Raw genomic sequence first — 21,897 nt, 5'->3', positions numbered from 1 at the left:
AACATTGGTAAATAATGAGATGGAATCACATTTGTATCCTGGCTTTCATTTGCAAGTTGTATTTCAGGGTAACTTAATAGTTGATGAGGAAAAGTTCTTTTTAGAAGAATTCCAACTAATCTAAAAGAAAAGTCCTCATCCGTTAGAGTTATATGCTGATCAACTTTTGCCACTTGTTGAAATTGAGTGATTGTTACTTGATGGTTCATTGTATTTTCTCTTTACTTTTGTGTATTTGAATATATTCCACAGTAAGTTTTTAAAAGGAAAATCAGTTTCCTTATGTAGCAATATGTAAAAATATTTATGTTATTAAATGATAAAAGCAAGATATAAAATTTACAACTACGAAGAAAGGTTGAAATGGAAAATACTGATTGTAGTTGTATTTCGCATCACTGGTTGCCTTTTTTTTCCCCCTCCGTATATCTTCTAATCCAGTTATGTATTTTTTAAAATTTTGGCATGATATACATAGACTGTGCTGAAGCAACTATATCTTAAAAAATAACTATTTTGTGCCCTCTGATTATCTATACTTTTTTGCAGAGCTTTTGTGTTTAAAGTTGAAAACTGAAGGTTTTATGAAATTTTATAGGTGTGTACTTGGAATTCAACAAGAGTATAATGACAAAGGAAATGTTAATTATTAGTGTATCTTTAGTGATGACTTCAACTAAATATTTTAATTTGATGGGAACATAGCTAGGTGCTTTAAAAATGTGAAAATATTTAGTCTTTAATCTGGAACTTTTTTAAGACATTTTTAACTTGAAAAGTTAGCTGTCATCTGTTAAATTGTTGTTGTTGTTTGTTTTTCACCAGAGGAAGCAGCTTTTATTGATGGGTTGTCTCTACATAACAAAAAGGCTATGTACTCACTTTCAGTTATCCATATCCTTCCAGGATCTCACATAGCTCCATCGGGAGAGGGGCTATAAATTGCCTCTTGGTTTTCCAAGGCCCAAGTCTTTTCTCTCCCAGATTCAGCTCATTAAGAAACTTAGTAGCAATATATATATTTCACAGCAATACCTGCTGCAACTACTTAGTAACTATTAGGGGTAGAGAGGGTTGGAGGGAAGAAGTTAGATGAGTAAAACAAGTGATGCACTACCAAATAGGAAAGGTCCCTCTGTTCTCCCTCAGTGGCTTGACCCTTCATTGGCTGCATTTCTCTTTATGCTGGATCACGCCTTTCTGAATCAGATCCGGGATTTCCACTGCCAGCCTTGGACCAACCCCAGAGCCATGAGACGAGCTAGTCCAAACTTGGGCACATTCCTGGCCCACAAAGGCTTGAAGTGATTGGTCAGGCATATTTTGCCACCCCTGTACATCTTCGCTGTTTTCCATTCAGTTCAGGGACTACAATTTCTGGAGCAGTGGTGGGATATGTGATAGGAATAGCAAACTCAATGTCAAACTCATATTTGAGGACGCCATAGATGTACCAGCATTTTCAAACCACCGGATCCCTTCCTTGTTGGACTCCAGTCGGAGCCAGTCACTGTCTACATTCTTGTTTTTCTCCACATACCAGATAAGAGAGTGATATTAATTATCACTTAATTTGCTGCACCCATATCTCCCGATCTCGGGGTCCAGTGTTAGTCTTTAGCACCGGGATGTCTTGACACGACATGGCGGGTGGCCTTTCCACCATCTTGGACTAGGATGCAAAAACAAAGCTGTTAAATTGTGAAGACAATAGAAGAGGAAAAATTGACTGCATATTAAAAATCCAACTTTTTATCCCTGAAAATGTTACTTTTAAAATTATCACTTCTAACAATATGGGGATTTATCTTTTTTTTTTTAGGAAGGTGGAGTGTTCACTTTTGGAGCTGGAGGGTATGGTCAGTTGGGTCATAATTCAACCAGTCATGAAATAAATCCAAGGAAAGTTTTTGAACTTATGGGAAGCATTGTTACTCAGATTGCTTGTGGAAGGTAAGCTATCATAAAGAATATTTTGATCTTTATAATACTCAAAGTCTTTTAGAGATTAAGAAATTGTTTAGGGATCTGTAATCTGAGGTAAAACATTCTCCCTCACGTGACTGGTTTTCTGCTGAGGAGTCATAGTAACTGAAGCATCTTATTTTATATTGATTATTTTATCTTCCTCTCCTTAAAACAAATTTACCTGAAGCAAGATATAAATAGTGCATATGCAATATTGTATTTATTACATATAGCATCACACTTGAAATTATAGATTGTCCTTTTTCTTTTTTTAATCTTAAAAAATTTTTTTTTTATTTAAAGGATAAGGAAATTGACCAAAAGCAATTAATTGTTTAAGATGTACAATTAGTTTAGTTATTGGTAAAAGTTGAATTGAAATCCTAATCCCCTCATTCCCAGTCCTTGGGAATAAATAGAAGAGGCAAAGCTTTGAAATTGGAGTTTCACTTTTGGTATATTTAATTGGGAAGATTACTTAGTAGCAAAGTGTACTTTTCTTGACCACCAGCTTAATTCTTTTCCACCTTCTATGTATCCCTATACAGTATAGTTTAGTTTTGCCAATCGTTAGCTCCATATGCATAGAATCACTCTGTGAATAATTTCTTTCCTTTCACAACATCATACTTGTCTGATTATCCTTGTTATTGTGTAGCTGTAGTTCACTACCATTAGTTCTCATTGTTGTATTTTATTCAATTATGTGAATATATGATAATTAAAAACTTTTGTGCACTGAAGGACATTATCAGGAAATGAAGGCAGTCTACAGAATGGGCAAGTATAGTTAAATCATATCTCATAAAGATTTAATATCTAGAGTACACAAAGAATTTCTAAAACTCAACAACAAAAAAAGAGTAGCAATCTAATTTAAAAATGGGCAAGGAACTTGAATTGATATTTTTCCAAACAAGATATACAAATAGTCGAAAAGTAAATGAAAAGGTGGTCAAATAACATAATTAGTAATTAAGGAAATGCAAATCAAAACCACAAGAGTTTAATGGTTTTTGCTCATATAGTTAGGTCCTTGATCCATTTGGAGTTGATCTTTGTCTTTTAAATGGATCATTTTGTTAGTTTATTTATATTTTCATAATTACTATTGTATTAGCCAAAGGGGTGCAGATGCAAAGTACCAGAAATCTATTGCTTTTATAAAGGATATTTATTTGGGGTAAAAGCTTACAATTACAAGGCCCTAAAGAGTCCAACTCAAGGTTGCTTTCTCACCAAAGTCTTTTGCTATGTGTTGAGCAAGATGATGGGTGATCTCTGCCTGATCTCTCCTCCCTTCTTCCTCTTAAGTCTCCCTGGGCCCAACTTCTTCCTATCTCAGCTATAGGCTGGTAAAGGGTTAGTCTCTCAGGGCTTCCTGTATCAATCTGGCATAGGGCTTGTTTCTTTTCAGGCCTTATCAGCTTCTCAGCTGTTCTGTTTTCTTCAGCTGTAAACTATCTGGCTCAACTGTCAGTGGGGCCCCAGGAACAAACATGACAGAACTCTTCTTCTGTTTTCATTTCTTCCGGGTCTGTGAAGCTCTCTCTCTTTCTGTGTGTTTTCTCAAGTGAGTGTCCATTTATATCAGCCCACCAAGGGGGTAGGAACTCAACTCTGAGACAGTCCTATTGATGTGGTCGAATCAGAGTCCTGGTCCTAACAGGTAATTTCATCAAGACATGTCAGCTGAATCTAATGCATTCAAAGGTAGATCACACCCAGAGGAACAAATCAATTTGTAAACATAGTTTTTCTTTTTTGGGGGAATTCATAAATAATATCAAACTGCCACACTAATATATTTGGGTTTAAACCTGCCACTCATATTTTGTGCTGTTTGTGCCACCTGTTATTTCAATTTCTTTCTTTTTTGCCTTCCTTTGGATTGATAAATTCCTAATTCACCGTTTTCCTTTTTCCTAATGTGGAAATTATACTTTCTTTTTTAGTGGTTAACCTAGAAATAACAAAATTCATTCGTTTTTTTCTTTTTTGGTTTGTAATTCCACATTTTACTTCTTATAGGATCTAAAAGGCAAATGCATTAAGAGTAATTATAAATCAGTAGTTCTGGGGAGTGGATGTGGCACAAGCATTTGAGCACCTGCTTCCCACTTGGGAGGTCCTGGATTCAGTTCCTGGTGCTTCCTGAAAAAAAAATAAATAAAAGCAAACAACAAGCAAAATAAACAATAAAAAAACCATCTCAGGGAAGCTGATGTGGCTCAGTGGTTAAGTGCCGACTTCCCACATATGCAGTCCTGGATTTAATCCCCGACCCCTGCTACCACGAGTGGAGTGGGGTGGGGTGGAGTGGAGTGGAATGGAACAGTAGTTTGAAATAAAATAAAACATATAAAATAAATAAAGTAATCCTGAATTCAATAAGTATGTAATTTGTGACAAGAACTGCATAGAAGTGTGGGGATAGGGTGGTAAATAGGAATATAGTCTATAATACTATTGAAGTTAAGTTGATATCAAACCAGATATGATGTGGGATGTTAAATTTTAGTCCATGGTAACCACAAAAAAAGCCTCAAGAGACAGAAAGTAGAATATAGATTACAAGGGGCAAGGGCATTCATAGGGGAATTCATGCATAGTGGGTATAGAGTTTCTGTTTGGGGTGATGAGAAAGTTCTGGTAATGGATGTTGGTGAGGATAATAAACATTGTGAATGTGATGCAGCCTACTGAATGGCATGCGTGGGAGTGGTTGAGATGGGAAAGTTTATGTTGTATATATGTTTCCATAATTAAAGAAAGAACAACTAAAGAGAATATTCATTCTTAATTTACATTAATCTCTATTTTTTTCCTTTTTCCAGGCAATATAAGGACTCAATTTACCCTACCAACTTTTCATTTTATATATATCTTTAATCCCACAAGAATATTGTTTCATATCATCAGTATACATTTAGAATTGCCTATATATTTACCACTTCTTGTGTTCTTCATACCTTGCAACTGGTATCATTTTCCTTTTATCTGACGAGCTTCTGGAGTTTGTTTTGGTGTGGATCTTTAGATGGTACACTCCTTTTGTATATCTAAGAATATCTTTATTTCACCTTCATTCTTGCTTGATATTTTTTGTTGGAGATAGAATTTTAGCTTGGCAATTATTTTTATTCAGCACTTTGAAGATAATATTCCATTGTATTTTGGCTTTGATTATTGCTGTTTATAAGTCAGCTGTTAGTCATTTTGTTGTTTATTGAGTGTAATCTCTTTCTCTAGCTGATTTTATAAAAAAAAGATTTATTTATTCCCCCCTCCCCCCCAGTTGTCTGCTCTCGGTGTCCATTTGCTGTGCGCTCTTCTGTGTCTGCTTCAGTCCTTATCAGCGGCACAAGGAATCTGTTTCTTTTTGTTGTGTCATCTTGTGTCAGCTCTCCGTGTGTGTGGCACCATTCTTGGGCAGGCTGCACTTTCCTTCGCGCTGGGCGGCTCTCCTTATGGGGCGCACTCCTTGTGCATGGGGCGCCCCTACGCGGGGGCACCCCTGCATGGCACGGTACTCCTTGCGCGCATCAGCGCTGTGCATGGGCCAGCTCCACACGGGTCAAGGAGGCTTGGGGTTTGAACCGCGGACCTCGCATGTGGTAGGCAGATGCCCTATCCATTGGGCCAAGTCTGCTTCCCTCTCTAGCTGATTTTAAGATTTATTTCTATATTCTATTTTTCACCTTTCCCCCCACATCCCCCCTCCCCCACCCCTGAAATGACTCCCTTGTATGTCTGTTCATCTTTAGGAGGCACCAGGAACTAAACCTGAGACTTCCCATATGGGACGCAAGGGCCCAATCGCTTGACCCACTTCTATTCCCTGCTGGTTGCAACAACTGCTTGTTTGTTTTTTTTTAATTAAGATTTATTTTTATTTATTTTTCTCCCTTTTCCCCCCACCCCCCATTGTCTGCTCTCTCTGTCCATTCACGGTGTGTTTCTCTGTGTCCGCTTGCATTCTCGTCAGGTGGCACCAGGAATCTGTGTCTCTTTATTGTGTCATCTTGCTGCGTCAGCTCTCTGTGTATGTGGTGCCACTCCTGGGCGGGCTGTGCATTTTTTGCATGGGGCATCTCTCCTTGCGGGGTGCAAGCTGGGGTCACCCCTGTGTGGCATGGCACTCCTTGTGTGTGGCAGCACTGCATGTGGGCCAGCTTACCACACAAGCCAGGGGGCCCTGGGTAGAAAACCCTGGACCTCCTGTACGGTAGGTGAATGCTCTTATCAGTTGAGCCATATCTGCTTCCCAACAACTGCGTGTTATGGCTTCTGTTCATCCTCTTTAGGAGGCACTGGGATTTGAACCTGGAACCTCTCATGTGGGAGGCAGGCACCCAATTACTTGAGCCGTATCCACTCCCCCTCTCTGTCTAGTTTTGTTATCTTTTGTCGATATATGGATATCCTTTTGTCTTATAGAACTTCTTGAATCTGTTCAAAAATAGTTTTCATAAGTCATGGGAAATTCTCAGCTATTATCTTTTCAGGTAAAACGTCTCCTTTTTCTCATGGAGCTCTGATTAGAGTATATACGTATATTAAATCTTTACATCCTATCCTGTAGCTTTACTCTTTTCTCTATTTTGCACTTTTTTCTTTTTTGGTTCTCCTCTGCTGCCTCCTTGATTTTTTTTTTTTTTTTTTAAGATTTATTTTTTATTTCTCTCCCCTTCCCTGCCCCTCTCCCCAGTTGTCTGCTCTCTATGCCCGTTTGCTGGGTGTTCTTCTGTGTCCACTTGCATTCTTGTCAGTGGTACCAGGAATCTCTGTCTCTCTTTGTTGCATCATCTTGCTGCATCAGCTCTCCATGTGTGTGGCATCACTCCTGGGCAGGCTGCACTTTTTCTTTGCACTGGGCGGCTCTCCTTACGGGGCGCACGCCTTGTGCGTGGGACTCCCCTATGCGGGGCACATACCTACATGGCACTCCTTGCACACATCAGCACTGCGCGTGGGCCAGCTCACCACACGGGTCAGGAGGCCCTGGGTTTGAACCCTGGTTGGTGAATTCTCTATCCATTGAGCCAAATCTGCTTCCCTTGATTGTTTTTATGATTACCTAAATAATTATTCCTCTATATCTATAGGTTAAAATCCATCTTTGAGATCTAGGTTTTGGTTATTGTGGTTTTTTCAATTCTAGTATTCCTTACTGCTTCTTTTGAAAATCTGAAATGCTTTAATTCTTTTAATATTTCCAGTTCTGTAGTCATTTTCCAAGCTTCACTTTTTCCCTTTGGACATTAAAACTGTTATTACACCTAGTTGTTCTAGAATCTTGTGTTTGATAATTCCAATATCTGAAATCTTTGGGAATCTATTTCTTTTGTTCTTCTAAATTTTGTTTATGGTGTCCTGTTTCTTTGTATGTCTCATTTTGTGTGTGCTTGACAGTGTTATTGAAAAATTATTTATAGAAATGATATGATAAATCTTTTTCCATGTGTGGATCAGTATCTATTATAAAAGGTAAATAAAAGCTGAACATACCACTGAACCAAGAGTGTTTGCTATCAGAAACTTGTTCAGACTTGTAAAGAAGTTATGCATGAATATATATTCCCTAGATTTTAGAGAGTTCATGTTTTCTTGTTTATCCCCTTCATGCATAATTCATTTAAAGACTATAAAACATTATTTTTAGGTAATGTTCTTTTTTTTTTTTTTTCAGATAAAGTATTTCACCAGTTGCTTGTGAAATATCACACAAGTTATTTAATGTCGAATATTCAGTTTTGCAGTTTTGCTAAAATGTACATGCTTTGAATACTCTTAGCTTTATAAACATGGCTCTTCCCAGCAGTTTTATGCATTTAACTATTGGACTAGCAGAAAGTTTTTCATTTATATATAGAGTGAGATCTAAAGACTCACCTTTAGAAGGCATGTTGGTAGGTATCTTGACCAGTTTGATTTCCAAGTGGTCAACACTTTAACAACTATACATTAGTTTCTTATTGAGTAATTGTTGAAACCTCCTAAAGGAAGCAGTTGAGAAACTCTAGAATATGAATCTAGCAAGGAGATGATCCAAAAACAAAGTTTCAAAGTCTAATACCACTTAATATTATAGTGTCTTCGAGCTACTATGTCAAATGTAGAACTTAAGATAGTTGGTCTTTCATTGACTTTTAACCCTGACTTTGTGCTATAATCACTTGGAGATTTAAAAATATATTTATATATTGTTTTCTAGGCTCAGTCCTAGTTTTTCATTCCCTTTGACCTGAGGGATTTCTGAGATTATAAGAAATTATAGGGAAGTGGACTTGGCCCAATGGATAGGGAGTCTGCCTACCACATGGGAGGTCTGCAGTTCAAACCCGGGGCCTCCTTGACTGGTGTGGAGCTGGCCCATGCACAGTGCTCATGCGCGCAAGGAGTGTCCCACCACACGGGGGTGTCCCTGGGGGAGCAGGAAGAGCAGAGAAATAAATGAAAAATAAATCTTAAAAAAAAAAAAAATTATAATTATAATCTAAGACATTAACACAAAGTAGGCCTGGGATGGTATATATGTATTATTTTCCACAATATATATAGGGTTTTTAATGAAATAAAAGACCAGCAGATACAAGGGGGAAAATCCTTATGGAAATTGGGGAAAAAACCATATTTATTGAAATAAATTCTATGGGTAGGTAAAATAGTTGTTTGGGCACATTGCTAAAGGAAAAAATAGTAAATTAAAAGATCCAAGAAAATTACTCACCAGGGGCATGGAGACTAAGAGAAAGAAATATGAGAGTTTAAGAGACTTGAGGAATATATTAGATAGGTCCAACATTTTTCTAGTATTCTTACAGAAGAAAAGGATAGAATAAATAGGAAAGAGATAATATTTACAGAAATAATGGTTTAGAATCTTTCAGACTTAAGACATAAAACTTTAGATTGAGGCCTGTACTAGCTAATCACAAGCTCTTCTAAACATACAGTAGTGAAACCTTAGAGGAAATTGTGTAGAATAGATTCACTAAGAGTAGCTTGGTAGATCTTCCCCTTCCTTTTGTGGCTCCTTTTATGGCTCTTTTTGTGGCTTACACCATAGTACCTTCAGAGAAGTCTGGGTATAATACATATAGTGATTAGTTTCTTCAGAATAAAGGAACATTGTTTCTATTATAAATTTGTATATATGCTAGACCTTCTGATTTGTAGTAGATTATTTACCTGATTCTTAGCCTAAATTTTTGTGTGGGACCAAGTTGGTGGGCCTTCATATGCTATAAATACTATGCTAGAACCTTTCAGAGAGGAAAGAGGAGTGGAGAGCTTACTTGGGCAGCATATTTGGATCCTACCTCTGGTGCTGATGCATCTATTTTAAGGAGGTCCAGGGTAGATCTGAGCCTTTTAATATTTGGACATTTGTAGAAAATTTCTGGGCCATGCTTATGTTCTGCAGAGCTTATTCATTCTAGAATAAGGCTGCTAATAAATACTTTGTACAGCAATTTTAGAACTGTAATGGTTTAATTAATTTATTAAAAGAAGAATTATACAGTTAATATTTGCTATGCTTTTCTAAATGTATGTTACTGGGAAGGTAACATTAAATCCAAGGTTTTCTATTATTTTACTCTAGGCAGCACACTTCTGCTTTTGTTCCTTCATCAGGACGAATTTATTCTTTTGGACTTGGTGGTAATGGGCAGCTGGGAACTGGTTCAACAAGCAACCGGAAAAGTCCCTTCACTGTAAAAGGAAATTGGTTTCCTTATAATGGGCAATGTCCACCAGAAATTGGTGAGTTCTGTTGTATTAAAATTTTGTTACACAAATTAAAGTTATTAAAATGTTTCTTTTAAGAAGCTTTCTGTGTTTGAAAGAATTCCAATATACGTTATTATGTAAAATAATAAAATGCAGAAGGTGTGTTTGTTTGCTTTATTTTTGCATAAGGAAAATCTGGGTAAATAAAGTAATAAAAGTGATTTCTGGGGTGGGTCATATGGACAGTAGCTAGATAACTAGTGAGGGAATTTTAATTTTATACTATTTTCTATTATTTTGAAATTTGAACCATATGAATATATCGCCTATTCAAAATATTGATTTTTAAAAATTTTGCTTTTTGCATTCCTGATGCTCTAGCCAAATCTGTAGTTTATTTTTTTATTATTCTTTGATTTTTTTCCTTGACATTAATTTATGACTTTAAGATTTTGAAATCTTCTAATGTTATCTCATTTGCTTCTTTGACAATCTTGCAACCAAGGTGTATTTTCCTTTTCATATTTTTTACCATTCTAAACTATTTCTCAGAATTGTTTTCTCATTTATTTTATGATTTTCTTAGGGATTTTTCTTGAGTTATTGATCTTGAGTTAGGATGTGAAGAATCACATGGGCTTGTAAGGTCAGACTTGATAACCATTAGCGAAAACCACAATCCTTGATTTTCTGTAATGTAATGTAAAACTTGAGCCTTTATTCACAGTGATAAGCATGGTATGAAGGTTGTTGTTTGAAAAGGTCCATAACTGTTTATTTATAGTTCTTTTATTTTTTTTTATTTTTTATTTTTTTAAAGATTTATTTTTATTTATTTAATTCCCCTCCCCTCCCCCGGTTGTCTGTTTTCTGTGTCTTTTTGCTGCGTCTTGTTTCTTTGTCCGCTTCTGTTGTCGTCAGCGGCAAGGGAAGTGTGGGCGGCGCCATTCCTCGGCAGGCTGCTCCCTCCTTCGCGCTGGGCGGCTCTCCTTATGGGTGCACTCCATGCGCGTGGGGCTCCCCTACGCGGGGGACACCCCTGTGTGGCAGGGCACTCCTTGCGCGCATCAGCACTGCGCATGGGCCAGCTCCACACGGGTCAAGGAGGCCCGGGGCTTGAACCGCGGGCCTCCCATGTGGTAGACGGACGCCCTAACCACTGGGCCAAAGTCCGTTTCCCAGTTCTTTTATTTTTAAAGAAGCTTTAGATTACATAAATATTACATTGGAAATGTAGGGGATTCCCATATATTTCATCCCTCCCCTGGTCCGTAGTCTTTTTATTGTGTATATAGTGAGGATTGGAGGAGGGCAGTGTGTAATCAAAAGTGTGTTTCAGGAAACAGACTTGGCCCAATGGATAGGGCATCTACCTACCACATGGGAGGTCCATGGTTCAAACTCTGGACCTCCTTGACCTGTGTGGTGCTGGCCCATGTGCAGTGCTGATGCACGCAAGGAGTGCTATGCCACGCAGGGGTGTCCCCCTCGTAGGGGAGCCCCACACTCAAGGAGTGCGCCCTGTAAGGAGAGCCGCCCAGTGCGAAAGAAAGTGCAACCTGCCCAGGAACTTTGCTGCACACACGGAGAGCTGACACAACAAGATGACACAACAAAAAGAAACACAGATTCCCGTTGCTGCTGATAAGGATAGAAGCGGTCACAGGAGAACACACAGCAAATGGACACAAAGAGCAGACAACTGGGGGGGGGGGGAATAAATAAATAAATCTTTTAAAAAAGTGTTTATCAGTTATGCTTATATTAGCAAAGATCAGGGCATAATCTTACCATTTTTTTCTTGTTTTGATTTTGTGCCTTTGGCTTCAGAATATGGTTTGTTCTCTTTTGGTTACTCCTAGGTTTGGAACACACATTTACTTTAGTAGTATTGCTATTTTTCTCTCTTTTTTTTTTTTAAAAGAGTTTTTAAAATTTAATTAAAATTTATTTAGGAGGTGCTGGGATTGAACCTGGGGCCTCATACATGGGCGGTAGGCGTTCAGTCACTGAGCTACAACTGCTTCCCTCCTATTTCTTGTGTTCTTATTGGCATGTATGTGTTTCATCATATTGACTTCTTCCCCAAAAGGCACTGCTAATAATCTAATAAACATATTTTGTAGTTTTAAGCAGCATGACTACTATAAGGAATCATTTATCTTGCCTTGAAATAATTTGCATGAAAATGGTAAAGGAAATGTAGTATTAATTATCAGACATTTTAGCTATAATTTAATGATAAGCATTTTGTATTATACTAGAGATGTAGGACAGAAACTAGTTAAATGTGAATTTTCATACTAATTGCTTAAGGATTGCAATTTGGGGTTTGTAGTTTTAGCATTTTAAAAATTATTTTCAAAACATAACCGAAATTCACTGTAAATTGAAGAAATGGGACTAAATTACAGTGGGGAAAAATGAGTTCATCTAAGGGTAATTGTTTTTTTTTTTTAAGATTTATTTTTTATTTATTTCTCTCCCCTTCCACCCCCCCATCTGCTCTCTCTGTCCATTCGCTGTGTTCTTCTGTGTCTGCTCCCGTTCTTGTCAGTGGCACCAGGAATCTGTGTCTCTTTTTGTTGTGTCATCTTGCTGCATCAGTTCTCTGTGTGTACGGCGCCACTCCTGGGCAGGCTGCACTTTTTCACGTGGGGCACACTCCTTGCGTGTGGGGCTCCCCTATGTGGGGACACCCCTGCGTAGCATGGCATTCCTTGCGTGTGTTAGCACTGTGCGTGGGCCAGCTCACCACACAGGTCAGGAGACCCTGGGTTTGAACCCTGGACCTCCTACACAGCAGGTGGACGCTCTATCAGTTGAGCCAAATCCGCTTCCCAGGAATTGTTTTTTAATAACGGAGAGCTCTATCCAGAATTGAAATCTATGATAAGCAGAATAATGCTCCTCCCCCCCCCCCCCAGTTGTCTGTATCCTAATCCCTGGAACTTATAAATAGGTTACCTTACATGGGAAAAGAGGCTTTCGAGATCTGGTTAGGTAAAACTTTAAAATGGAGAGATTATCCTGGATTACCTGGGTAGACCCACTGTAATCATAGGGATCCTTAAAAGTGTGAAAGAGGGAGCCAGAAGAAAGAGTTAAGACGGGGAGGTATGACTATAGAAGAAAGATTAGAAAGATGCAATATTTCTGATTTTGAAGGTAGAGGAAGTGGGCCATAGGCCAAGGAATATGGGTAACCTCTAGAAGCTGGAAAAAGAAAAACAAATTCTTCAGTAGGGCCTCCAGAAGAGAATGCAGCAGACCTGGCTACACTTTGATTTTTAGCCCTGTGAGACCCATGTCAGACTTAAATAACTGTAAGATAACTTCCTGAGTTTGTGGTAATTTGCTGCAGCAGTGATAGAAGCACATAAACACTTATTTTATAGTATGACCAAATGGTTATGTCGCTCATAATCAAGATTTAGACTTTTTTTTAAATAAAATAAGCATAACCTAAAATTCATCATTTTAACCATTTTAAATTGTACAACTTAACAGCATCCATGACATTCACAATGTTGTTCGTCCACCACCTCCATCTAGTTCCAAAACATTTTTAATCACCCCAGAGGAAAAGCCTGTACCCATCAAGCTGCTACTCCCCATTTCCCTCATCTCTTTCCCCTACCCTGACCTTGGCAACTACCAGTCTGCTCTCTACCTCTGTGGATTTACCTATTTTGGATATTTCATAAAAGTGGTATCATACAAAAAGTGACCCTTTGTGTCTGACCTCTTTTACTTAGCATGTTTTCGAGGTTCATCCACATTGTATTATGTATGAATACATTCTTTTTTTGGTTTATATGCCATTTTCTATTATTTAGAGAATATTTTGAATTGTTTCATTGTATAGATGCACAGCATTTTGTTTCTTGGTTCATCCTTTAATTGACATTTGGGTTGTTTCTACCATTTTGATGTTGTGAATAATGGCTTGCTGTGAATATTCCTGAACAAGTATATGTTTGAACACGTTTTCAGTTCTTTTGGGTATATACCTAACTTTTTAAGGAATCACCGAATTGTTTTCCATAGCAGTTGTACCATTTTACATTTCCACCAGCAATGTATGAGGGTTCCAGTTTCTCCACATCCTTGTCAATGTATATTTAAAAAAAATTTTTTTTAGATTGTAGCCATTCTGGTGGTTATGACATGGTATCTCTTGGTGGTTTTGATTTCCCTAAAGACTAATGATGTTGAGCCTCTCTTCTTTGGAGAAAAGTGATTTCTTTTTTTAATTGTACAAGATTGTTCATAGCAGTTTTGTTCATGATAACTAAAAAAATATAAATAACCTAAATAGTCTTTTAATATGTAAGTGAATAAATATGCGCTACAGATTAGAAAATTTCTCCACAATAACAAGTGTAATCAAAGAAGTTAGCTAGAATGCTACAGAGAGACAAATAAATGGAAAATGTATAAGAGGTAAAAAAGACATGAATAGTAGAATGAGAAGGTATATTATTTGCTTAATTTGAATCTTTTGCCTATTTTTTAATTCTTTTTTTGTTTGTTTTTTGTTTTGTGTTGTTAGATTTCTTTATTCTGGATACTAGATTCTTATCAGATATATTATTTGCAAATATTTTCTTCCATGGTTGTCTTTTTACTTTCTTGTTAAAGGGTTAGGCTTTTACCTCAAGTTAGGGCTCTGCTACAAAGTTCAATTTACATATGCAGTAGGAGAAGTACATTGAACTTAAATGCGTGGCCCTGACAGGAGGAATCCAGGAGAAGAAGGCTACTGGATACAGAAGCACTGAGATGGAAAGAGAATGATTTTTTTCTTAACAGAATTCAAGTTGGCTTGGGAAGCAAAAAGAAGTCAAGGAAAAAAGTACAAAGTTTAGTATGATTTAAGTATAATTTAATGGAGATTTACTTTTCCATTTAATATAACGTATTTATTTAATCCATTAGGATGACTTTCTCACATGCTTTTACAAATCCTTTGGTGCTTGAGGCTTGTTTGAAGATTACTGATTTTATTTTGTTTTTCCTTAGAACTTCAGTATGGTGCAGAGGAAACCCATGTTATCTTGTATTTTTGTTACGAATTCCAATCACTTAATTTTTTTAAAAACATGATTTAATATGTATTATATAGAAAATATTTTTGGTGAACTTAAAATATACTTCCAATAGTTTCCTTTTTTCTGTGTAATTTTATAGCCAAGGTTGAAAGGTTAGATGTTAAATGGATTTAATGCATGTCCACACAAAATTTCAATGCATTTTTTAAAAAAAGAACTAGATAGAATTATTCAAAAGTAATGAGAATAATTGATAGGTTTAAAAAATATGTTAAAATAAATATATATTGTTAAAGGATAATTTTTTACATTGATAATTCTGTATTTCTCAAGTATAAATTCTGTATTTCTCAAGTATAAAACGAATGTTTGTCAAAGATTTTTTAACTTATTAATTAATGAGGAAATAAAATATTACAGCTGGTTCAGAGGAAAATTCAAAGACTACACATATATAGGTAAAAAAGGAATTCTGAAATGATTTTGGAAATAGATGCAAAACTGGCTTTTTCCATAGGGGAAAGGAAATCATTTGTCTCTCAACCACAGAATTCATTGGATTGCTATCAGTTAGCTACAATTTACAGAATTACATATAACTTACGGAAAATGAAAGTTGGGAGATAATCTTGAAAGGTGCTTTAATCAGGGACACACAGTAATTTTTTTTTCCTATTTCAGAGTCTTCACAATTTTTTTCCTGACAGTATTTTGTAAAGAGTAAGGAGAAAATGAACTAGCTCTACTAGATGTGACAGCTTTTATTATAAAATTATAACAATTAAATCAGGTTATTGATGTATGAATAGACGTTCACATCACTGTAACTTAATGGAAAGTCCAGGTTAAGAAAAATCAATGGATAGGGATTGCATCTAGGTTTTGTTTCAAAGTTCAGACTCCAGGTGACTGGTGATGGCTGCTTGGAGATAATGTATTGAGAAAGACTTTTAGGATACTTATTGAGTGAAGAGAGAGTACTAAGATTGTTTATAGTTGAGTATTCCAGCTGGGAGAGGTAGCCCCTTTTCTATAAACTTTTTAAAAAGTGATCACTAATCTAGAGCAGGGGGGAGAATTCAACACACAAAAATTGCATGTGTGGGGGGAGTGGGGTAGGGAGAGTCAGTTTTTTATCCTAACCTCAAAATATATACTAAAATTAAGTGTGAAAAGTTCTTCTGACAGTTAAGAAAATCTGTGATTTGAGGGTGGGAAAGTTTCAGCATAAGAGAACGTCATCATAATGAATTAGATAAATACATTAGATTAAATGGAAAAGTAAATCTCCTGTATTTCAAAACATGAAGAGAATTAAGTAAATAATTATTTGGGAGAAATATTTGCACCAATATAACCTAAGGCTAATAACCTGAATATCCAAAGTGCTTATACATGTTGATAAGAAAAGCAGTGAGATGACTAGTAGATAAGTGAGATAAACATTAAGACACTTAATAAACACCTAATAGCTAAAGGAGACTAATGGAAATTCCCAAAAGAGGAAATTCATTTTAATAAGAAACATGCAAAAATTATTATCCCCTTTAGTATCAAAGAAATGTAAATGTAAAAAATAAGAGAGAGGTAGTAAATAGAAAGGATCAAGCCTTAAACCTTTTCTACAACAGTATAAACCACACAGTAGATAAGGGGGAGTTAATGGCCTAGATGAAGGAATTCTAGCAATACATTTTTTAAGCAGTGAGCATCAATGGCTGCTAATATCACAAAAAGGAACTCAACCATATGTAATATAAATCTTAAGGAAGAACATTCCCTCACCCCCTAACTATGTAAGAGTTTTACCAAAATAAACTGATCGAAGCCTCTCTAGATCCATCTACCAATTTATTAGAAATACAGATTCCAAATGTTGAGAGAAGCCCATGGCAATAAGATCAGCAAAATCTAGTTTTTTAGGAAGACTTACAGGACAGAATGGGCTTGGCAAATTTTTTGTAGTAGTAATTAAAAGGGAATTAAGGAAAGCGGACTTGGCCCAATGGACAGGGCGTCTGCCTACCACATGGGAGATCCACGGTTCAAACCCCGGGCTTCCTTGACCCTTGGGGAGCTGGCCTATTACAGTGCTGATGCGCACAAGGAGTGCCGTGCCACGCAGCGATGTCCCCCGCGTAGGGGAGCCCCACATGCAAGGAGTGCGCCCCATAAGGAGAGCCGCCCAGCGTGAAGGAAAGTGCAGCCTGCCCAAGAATGGCACCGTACATAAGGAGAGCTGACCAACAAGATGACGCAACAAAAAGACACAGATTCCTGGTGCCGCTGATAAGGATAGATGTGGTCAGAGAAGAGCACACAGTGGATGGACACAGAGCAGACAGCTGGGGGGAAGGGGAAGAGAAATTTTAAAAAAAGAATTAAGCATACCAACTTCTGGTACCCAACTCTTAGCCCACAGATACCCATCCATGTACTATAGGTTAATCATCCCTCTTCCTGAGAACTATATGGGGGAGATTTTTAAAATAAATGAATAGCTTTGTACTATATCTTTTCAGGGAATGAACACTTTTATGTAGACTTGTGTGAATGGGTAGAGAATAACTTTAAGTCTTATGGTTAACATATTTAATGTTTTAAACTTCCCATACATTCTGTTATTAAAGTTGTTTAGGCTTTAGGACATTCTCGTGACCTGTGGAAAATTTGATCATATTAATGTTCTGATTTCTGCGTCCCTCATTATTAGTATGTTCTAAATTAGATTAATATTCTCTTATATTGTACATTCATATTAAATACTTATATTGCATCCCTTTATAAATAATAAAACATTATCTTAGGGAGTAATAAGGAAATTCCTTGAAAAGAACTAACAATTCTGTAGTATCCATGGTCACAAATAATATAAGATGAAGAATTAGTCAACTGAGAGATGTGGGGGTCAGAAGTGGGGTGACAGAGATGGATTGTATTTGGGACAAAACACCCTTAAATTACATTTAAAGTATGAAAAGGAGCTTTTGTACTCTGCTACCTCTGAATACTGGCCCAGCAGCATTTTTTGGTAACAGTTTAATAGATCTTCCTGGTTTGGGAGTAGAAGAGGAAAAGAAAGACCTTTCAAACATCTTTTTCAAGGAACTTCTTTACTCCTAACTAAATATGCTTATTAAATTTTATATGTTTGGGTCTGATTTGCTTATTGCTGAATAGCTGTCAACAGAGCCATGTGTATTGTCTTTATTTTATATCACTATATTGAAAGAGAAAATATTTTGCATTATGAAATATCTACTCAAGTGTTAACATTCATTTATTGTCTTTTTAAGAATGAGTATTCTTAGTTTTTATATTATTCACTGAATTTTTACATCATCATCAGTTTGAGCTGATATGTATTAAAATAATAGACCCTGGAAAACACCATTTTTTTGTGCATGCCAGAAGAAGGGATTGTAAACTTACCAAATGATTCTCATTTAGTATACTTCACTTTGTCAGTCTCATCCCCATAGCACTTAGAATATTTCAAGTTAGGTTATAGCAAGTAGTCCGTGAATAAGAGGTCTGATTAAGTTAGATGATTCAGAGAAAATCTAAAAGCAATAATTAATGCTGTGAAAAATATTATGTACATCTTGGGTTTTAATTTTTTGCATTTCATTTTTATTACAGATTGTGAAGAATATTTCTGTGTAAAAAGAATTTTCTCAGGTGGAGATCAAAGCTTTTCACATTATTCTAGTCCTCAGGTAATAATATCATATAATAATTACTAAGCCCAAGTAATTTTAAAGAATTTTTAAAACCCATTTTTGGAGACATTTTTTATATGTTACAGGCTGAATGTTTATATGCTTAAGGCTTAATTGCTTTGAAAATTTTTTCCCTCAAGTCTGCAAAAGAGAATTTTTGTCTGATTCATTTGATAAATTTTTGTTTCAGGTGTTCAGTAGCGATTTACTTCTGTTAAAAAAACAAATACATGGTGGGATGGCAAGTCTTGGTTTTAAGTTATATATATATTATCTTCTTTCCAGTTGATGATTCTGCTTATTTTAAAATTTAGAATTGTATGCCATCAGATGACTTTAGATATCCTGATCCTTCAAAGCAGATCTGGACTGTAAATGAAGCTCTTATTCAAAAATGGCTGAGCTACCCCTCTGGAAGGTTTCCTGTAGAGATAGCCAAGTAAGGAAGATGTTTTACTTACAAATACACAAACCAATCCTTAATCTCTTGGTTTCCCCCAAAAGTAGAGCAACCTTTTCTTGTCGTTTTTTTTGTTGTTTTGTTTTTTCATTTAAATATCACTTTACCAAATGGTTTATGCAAAAGAAGTTTAAATGTCTAAAATTTCCATAAAAATCCATGTTTAAAGATCTCATTTGAATTCATATAAGTTGTAATTATTTCATACACATCAAGATAAATGATAATTTAAATGATAATTTAAAATAACATACCACTTCAGGGTAGGATTGGAAATGTTTTTTCTGGCTTCATAATGGTCATTGTCTTTTAACACAGTGGGAGAATATGAGTATTATTTCTTTGTTGGATATTTTGCTTCTAGATTAATTTGTATTAGTACTTAGGATTTGTTTGGTTTATTTTTTTGTTGGTGTTGGTATTTGGGGTGGCTGTATTTGATAGGCTGGGTTTTGTTTTTTTAATTATAGATTGTTTCCCAAACTAAAATGTTACTGAAAAACCCAAAGAAGAGGCTTCAAAAAATAACGTCCCAGATTACCACTTAAAGAATTTAAAAAATAAAACATGCATATTTATGTAAAAAATAAAAAAATTAATACCTGCATATTAGTTTGATGAATCCGAAGGATGGCAGTAATGTTTGAGAAAGTATAGGCTAGACATTAATACTTCTATCAAGAATTATTTAAGTAGTCTTTACTAACGTAAATAATTCTCATTTCTATTAAAAAGAGAAAGCCCAACAGTTAAATTTTTAATTTTGTGATTTTTGGATTTTTAATTTTTTTAGTGAGATAGATGGAACATTCTCTTCCTCTGGTTGCCTAAATGGAAGCTTTTTAGCTGTTAGGTAAGTGTTAATTCCGTAGTATGCTGCAATTTTCAAATTTATTGTATTAAATAAGATTTGAAATAACTTGGGGTTGAATTTTTAAATTTTTATTATTTTCTTTTTTAGCAATGATGATCACTATAGAACAGGGACCAGATTTTCAGGGGTTGATATGAATGCTGCTAGGCTTTTATTTCACAAACTTATACAACCTGATCACCCTCAGATTTCTCAGCAGGTTTGTTTTTTAAGTATTTTATGTTTATGTCATGTGCCTCATATAAGTTTTCATTTCCATGTTGTTATATACATTTATATCCTAATTTATCTTATAGTTTCGGTGAATCACTATGATGTACTTTATGTGATTTTTGTTGAATGTAGTAATAATAGAATTAAAATATAGTTTCATATTAAAACATTGTAATTTAGCTGTGAAATATCTTGAAATCTTTACAAATGTTTTTAGCAGAACCATTTTAATTACTTAGCATTACTGTGTTGGTTAAGTGTTTAGCTATAGAAGTTGAAAGTTTAAATTGAGAATTGAACACAAGATTTTTAAAAACAGCAGTGCTCAGGCTTAAATTTTCATTTTGTTCCAAATTACATTCATTTCAAGACGTTATCTTTTCTCCTTCTTGTTCTTCACTATTTAATGTTTGCTTTGTACAAGATTTGCTTTTCCTTTTTTCTTTTTGGAAAGTGTATTTATTGTTAATGAAGTGTTTTTACTTTTTGTCAAAATATAGGTTGCAGCTAGTTTGGAAAAGAATCTTATTCCTAAACTGACTAGCTCCTTACCTGATGTTGAAGCTTTGAGGTTTTATCTTACTCTACCAGAATGTCCCCTGATGAGTGATTCCAACAATTTCACAACAATAGCAATTCCCTTTGGTACAGCTCTTGTGAACCTAGAAAAGGCACCATTGAAAGTACTTGGTAAGAATTTTAATATATATATTTTTTTCTTTTGAAACTTTTCTGTTTAAATGAAAGTGCCCCTAAATTCTTTTTTGCTGTTTAAAATTTTGCTGCACTGCTCGTCATTTTCTTAGAGAAAAATAAACTTGTTTTTTTTTTTTTCTTTTGTTGCTCTTTCTACTGATCTGAGGCCAGATATTGGAGTCGTTAGAGGTGTATGTTAGCTATTTGAATTTTAGTGAAACACAACATCAGGGACAGTATCAAGAAAGATAAAAACTGTTTCCCATACTCCTGTCCCTTATCCCCTCCAGAGTTACCTTGCTGTTAAAGAAATAAAGGAGGAGGAACAATTAAAACTAAACATACATGGCACATGGCTATTAAATCTTCTTTGAACCCTGATGTCAGCCTTGTGTTTTCCTCACTTGTTAATCTTCTGATGTTTGATATTATTTCTCTGCATGGAGCTGAGATTGTACTGCTCATGTGATTTTTTTGGCTCTGTGTCTTTGGTCTAAACTTTTCTCACTTTGAGTTTTCTCCTTGGATGGATTCCAGCTCTATCTCCTGGCCTTTATAGTTTCTTGCTACGTTTAAATCAATTCTTTCCTTCCTAATAGGATTTGTCAGCTAGATGGAACTGAGATATATAAAGTCAGGACATCAAGTTTTAGGCTAAAGATGACTGGAGAAAGCAATAGGCAAGAGGAATCTGAGAGAATTAGGAAGTAAAAGAAGAGTAAAACAGGGACTCACAAAAAAGGATTGCTTCCTGCTGACATATGTTTTTGTATTCTTTCTACCCGCTTCATAGGACTGTATTATTTACTAATGTTAAAATTACAAATTGTGAATATGGGGGAGAAAAGGCATATTATGTTTTACATGAGTACCTTGCATTTTAAATGTTGCTTCCCAATATTTCAGTTTTATCTGAAGTGAACTTCACTTAAAGTTTTAAGATAAAACTTTAAAAGCTCCTTATATATTAGAGTAATATAATTTTAAAGTATGTCCTGCTTAAAATTAAAGTTCTCATTTCTGAAGTACATTTTTATAACTGGTTTTAATATTCGGTATACTGGTGAACTTTTAATATAACATAGGAAACCAAGAATGTAAATTAAATAGGTCTTTCATACTTTCTCTTTGAGCTTTTAGGACATGTATGCCTTAACTTGGGGGAGGGTGTCT

At 35.7% G+C, this 21,897-nt stretch overlaps 1 protein-coding gene and 1 pseudogene across 5 annotated transcripts in view; one reads left to right on the top strand and one right to left on the bottom strand.

Moving 5' to 3' along the window:
- Nucleotides 1–21,897, top strand: part of HERC4 (HECT and RLD domain containing E3 ubiquitin protein ligase 4) — a 137,842-nt gene that overhangs the window by 46,642 nt on the left and 69,303 nt on the right. For all 5 annotated transcript variants that reach the window (XM_058298914.2, XM_071215827.1, XM_058298917.2 and 2 more), the window contains 7 exons: nt 1,823–1,953; nt 9,578–9,738; nt 18,402–18,478; nt 18,796–18,920; nt 19,735–19,794; nt 19,903–20,014; nt 20,529–20,718. In XM_058298914.2, coding sequence (XP_058154897.1) covers nt 1,823–1,953; nt 9,578–9,738; nt 18,402–18,478; nt 18,796–18,920; nt 19,735–19,794; nt 19,903–20,014; nt 20,529–20,718 — 856 coding nt within the window. The remainder of the gene's footprint in view (nt 1–1,822; nt 1,954–9,577; nt 9,739–18,401; nt 18,479–18,795; nt 18,921–19,734; nt 19,795–19,902; nt 20,015–20,528; nt 20,719–21,897) is intronic.
- Nucleotides 1,132–1,645, bottom strand: LOC139439173 (ubiquitin-fold modifier-conjugating enzyme 1 pseudogene; annotated as a pseudogene).

Source organism: Dasypus novemcinctus, chromosome 6 (genome assembly GCF_030445035.2).
Source record: "Dasypus novemcinctus isolate mDasNov1 chromosome 6, mDasNov1.1.hap2, whole genome shotgun sequence".
In the NCBI taxonomy this organism is placed as follows: Eukaryota; Metazoa; Chordata; class Mammalia; order Cingulata; family Dasypodidae; genus Dasypus; species Dasypus novemcinctus.
Note: the sequence above shows the minus strand (reverse complement) of the source record. Positions and strands in the feature narration are given on the sequence as shown.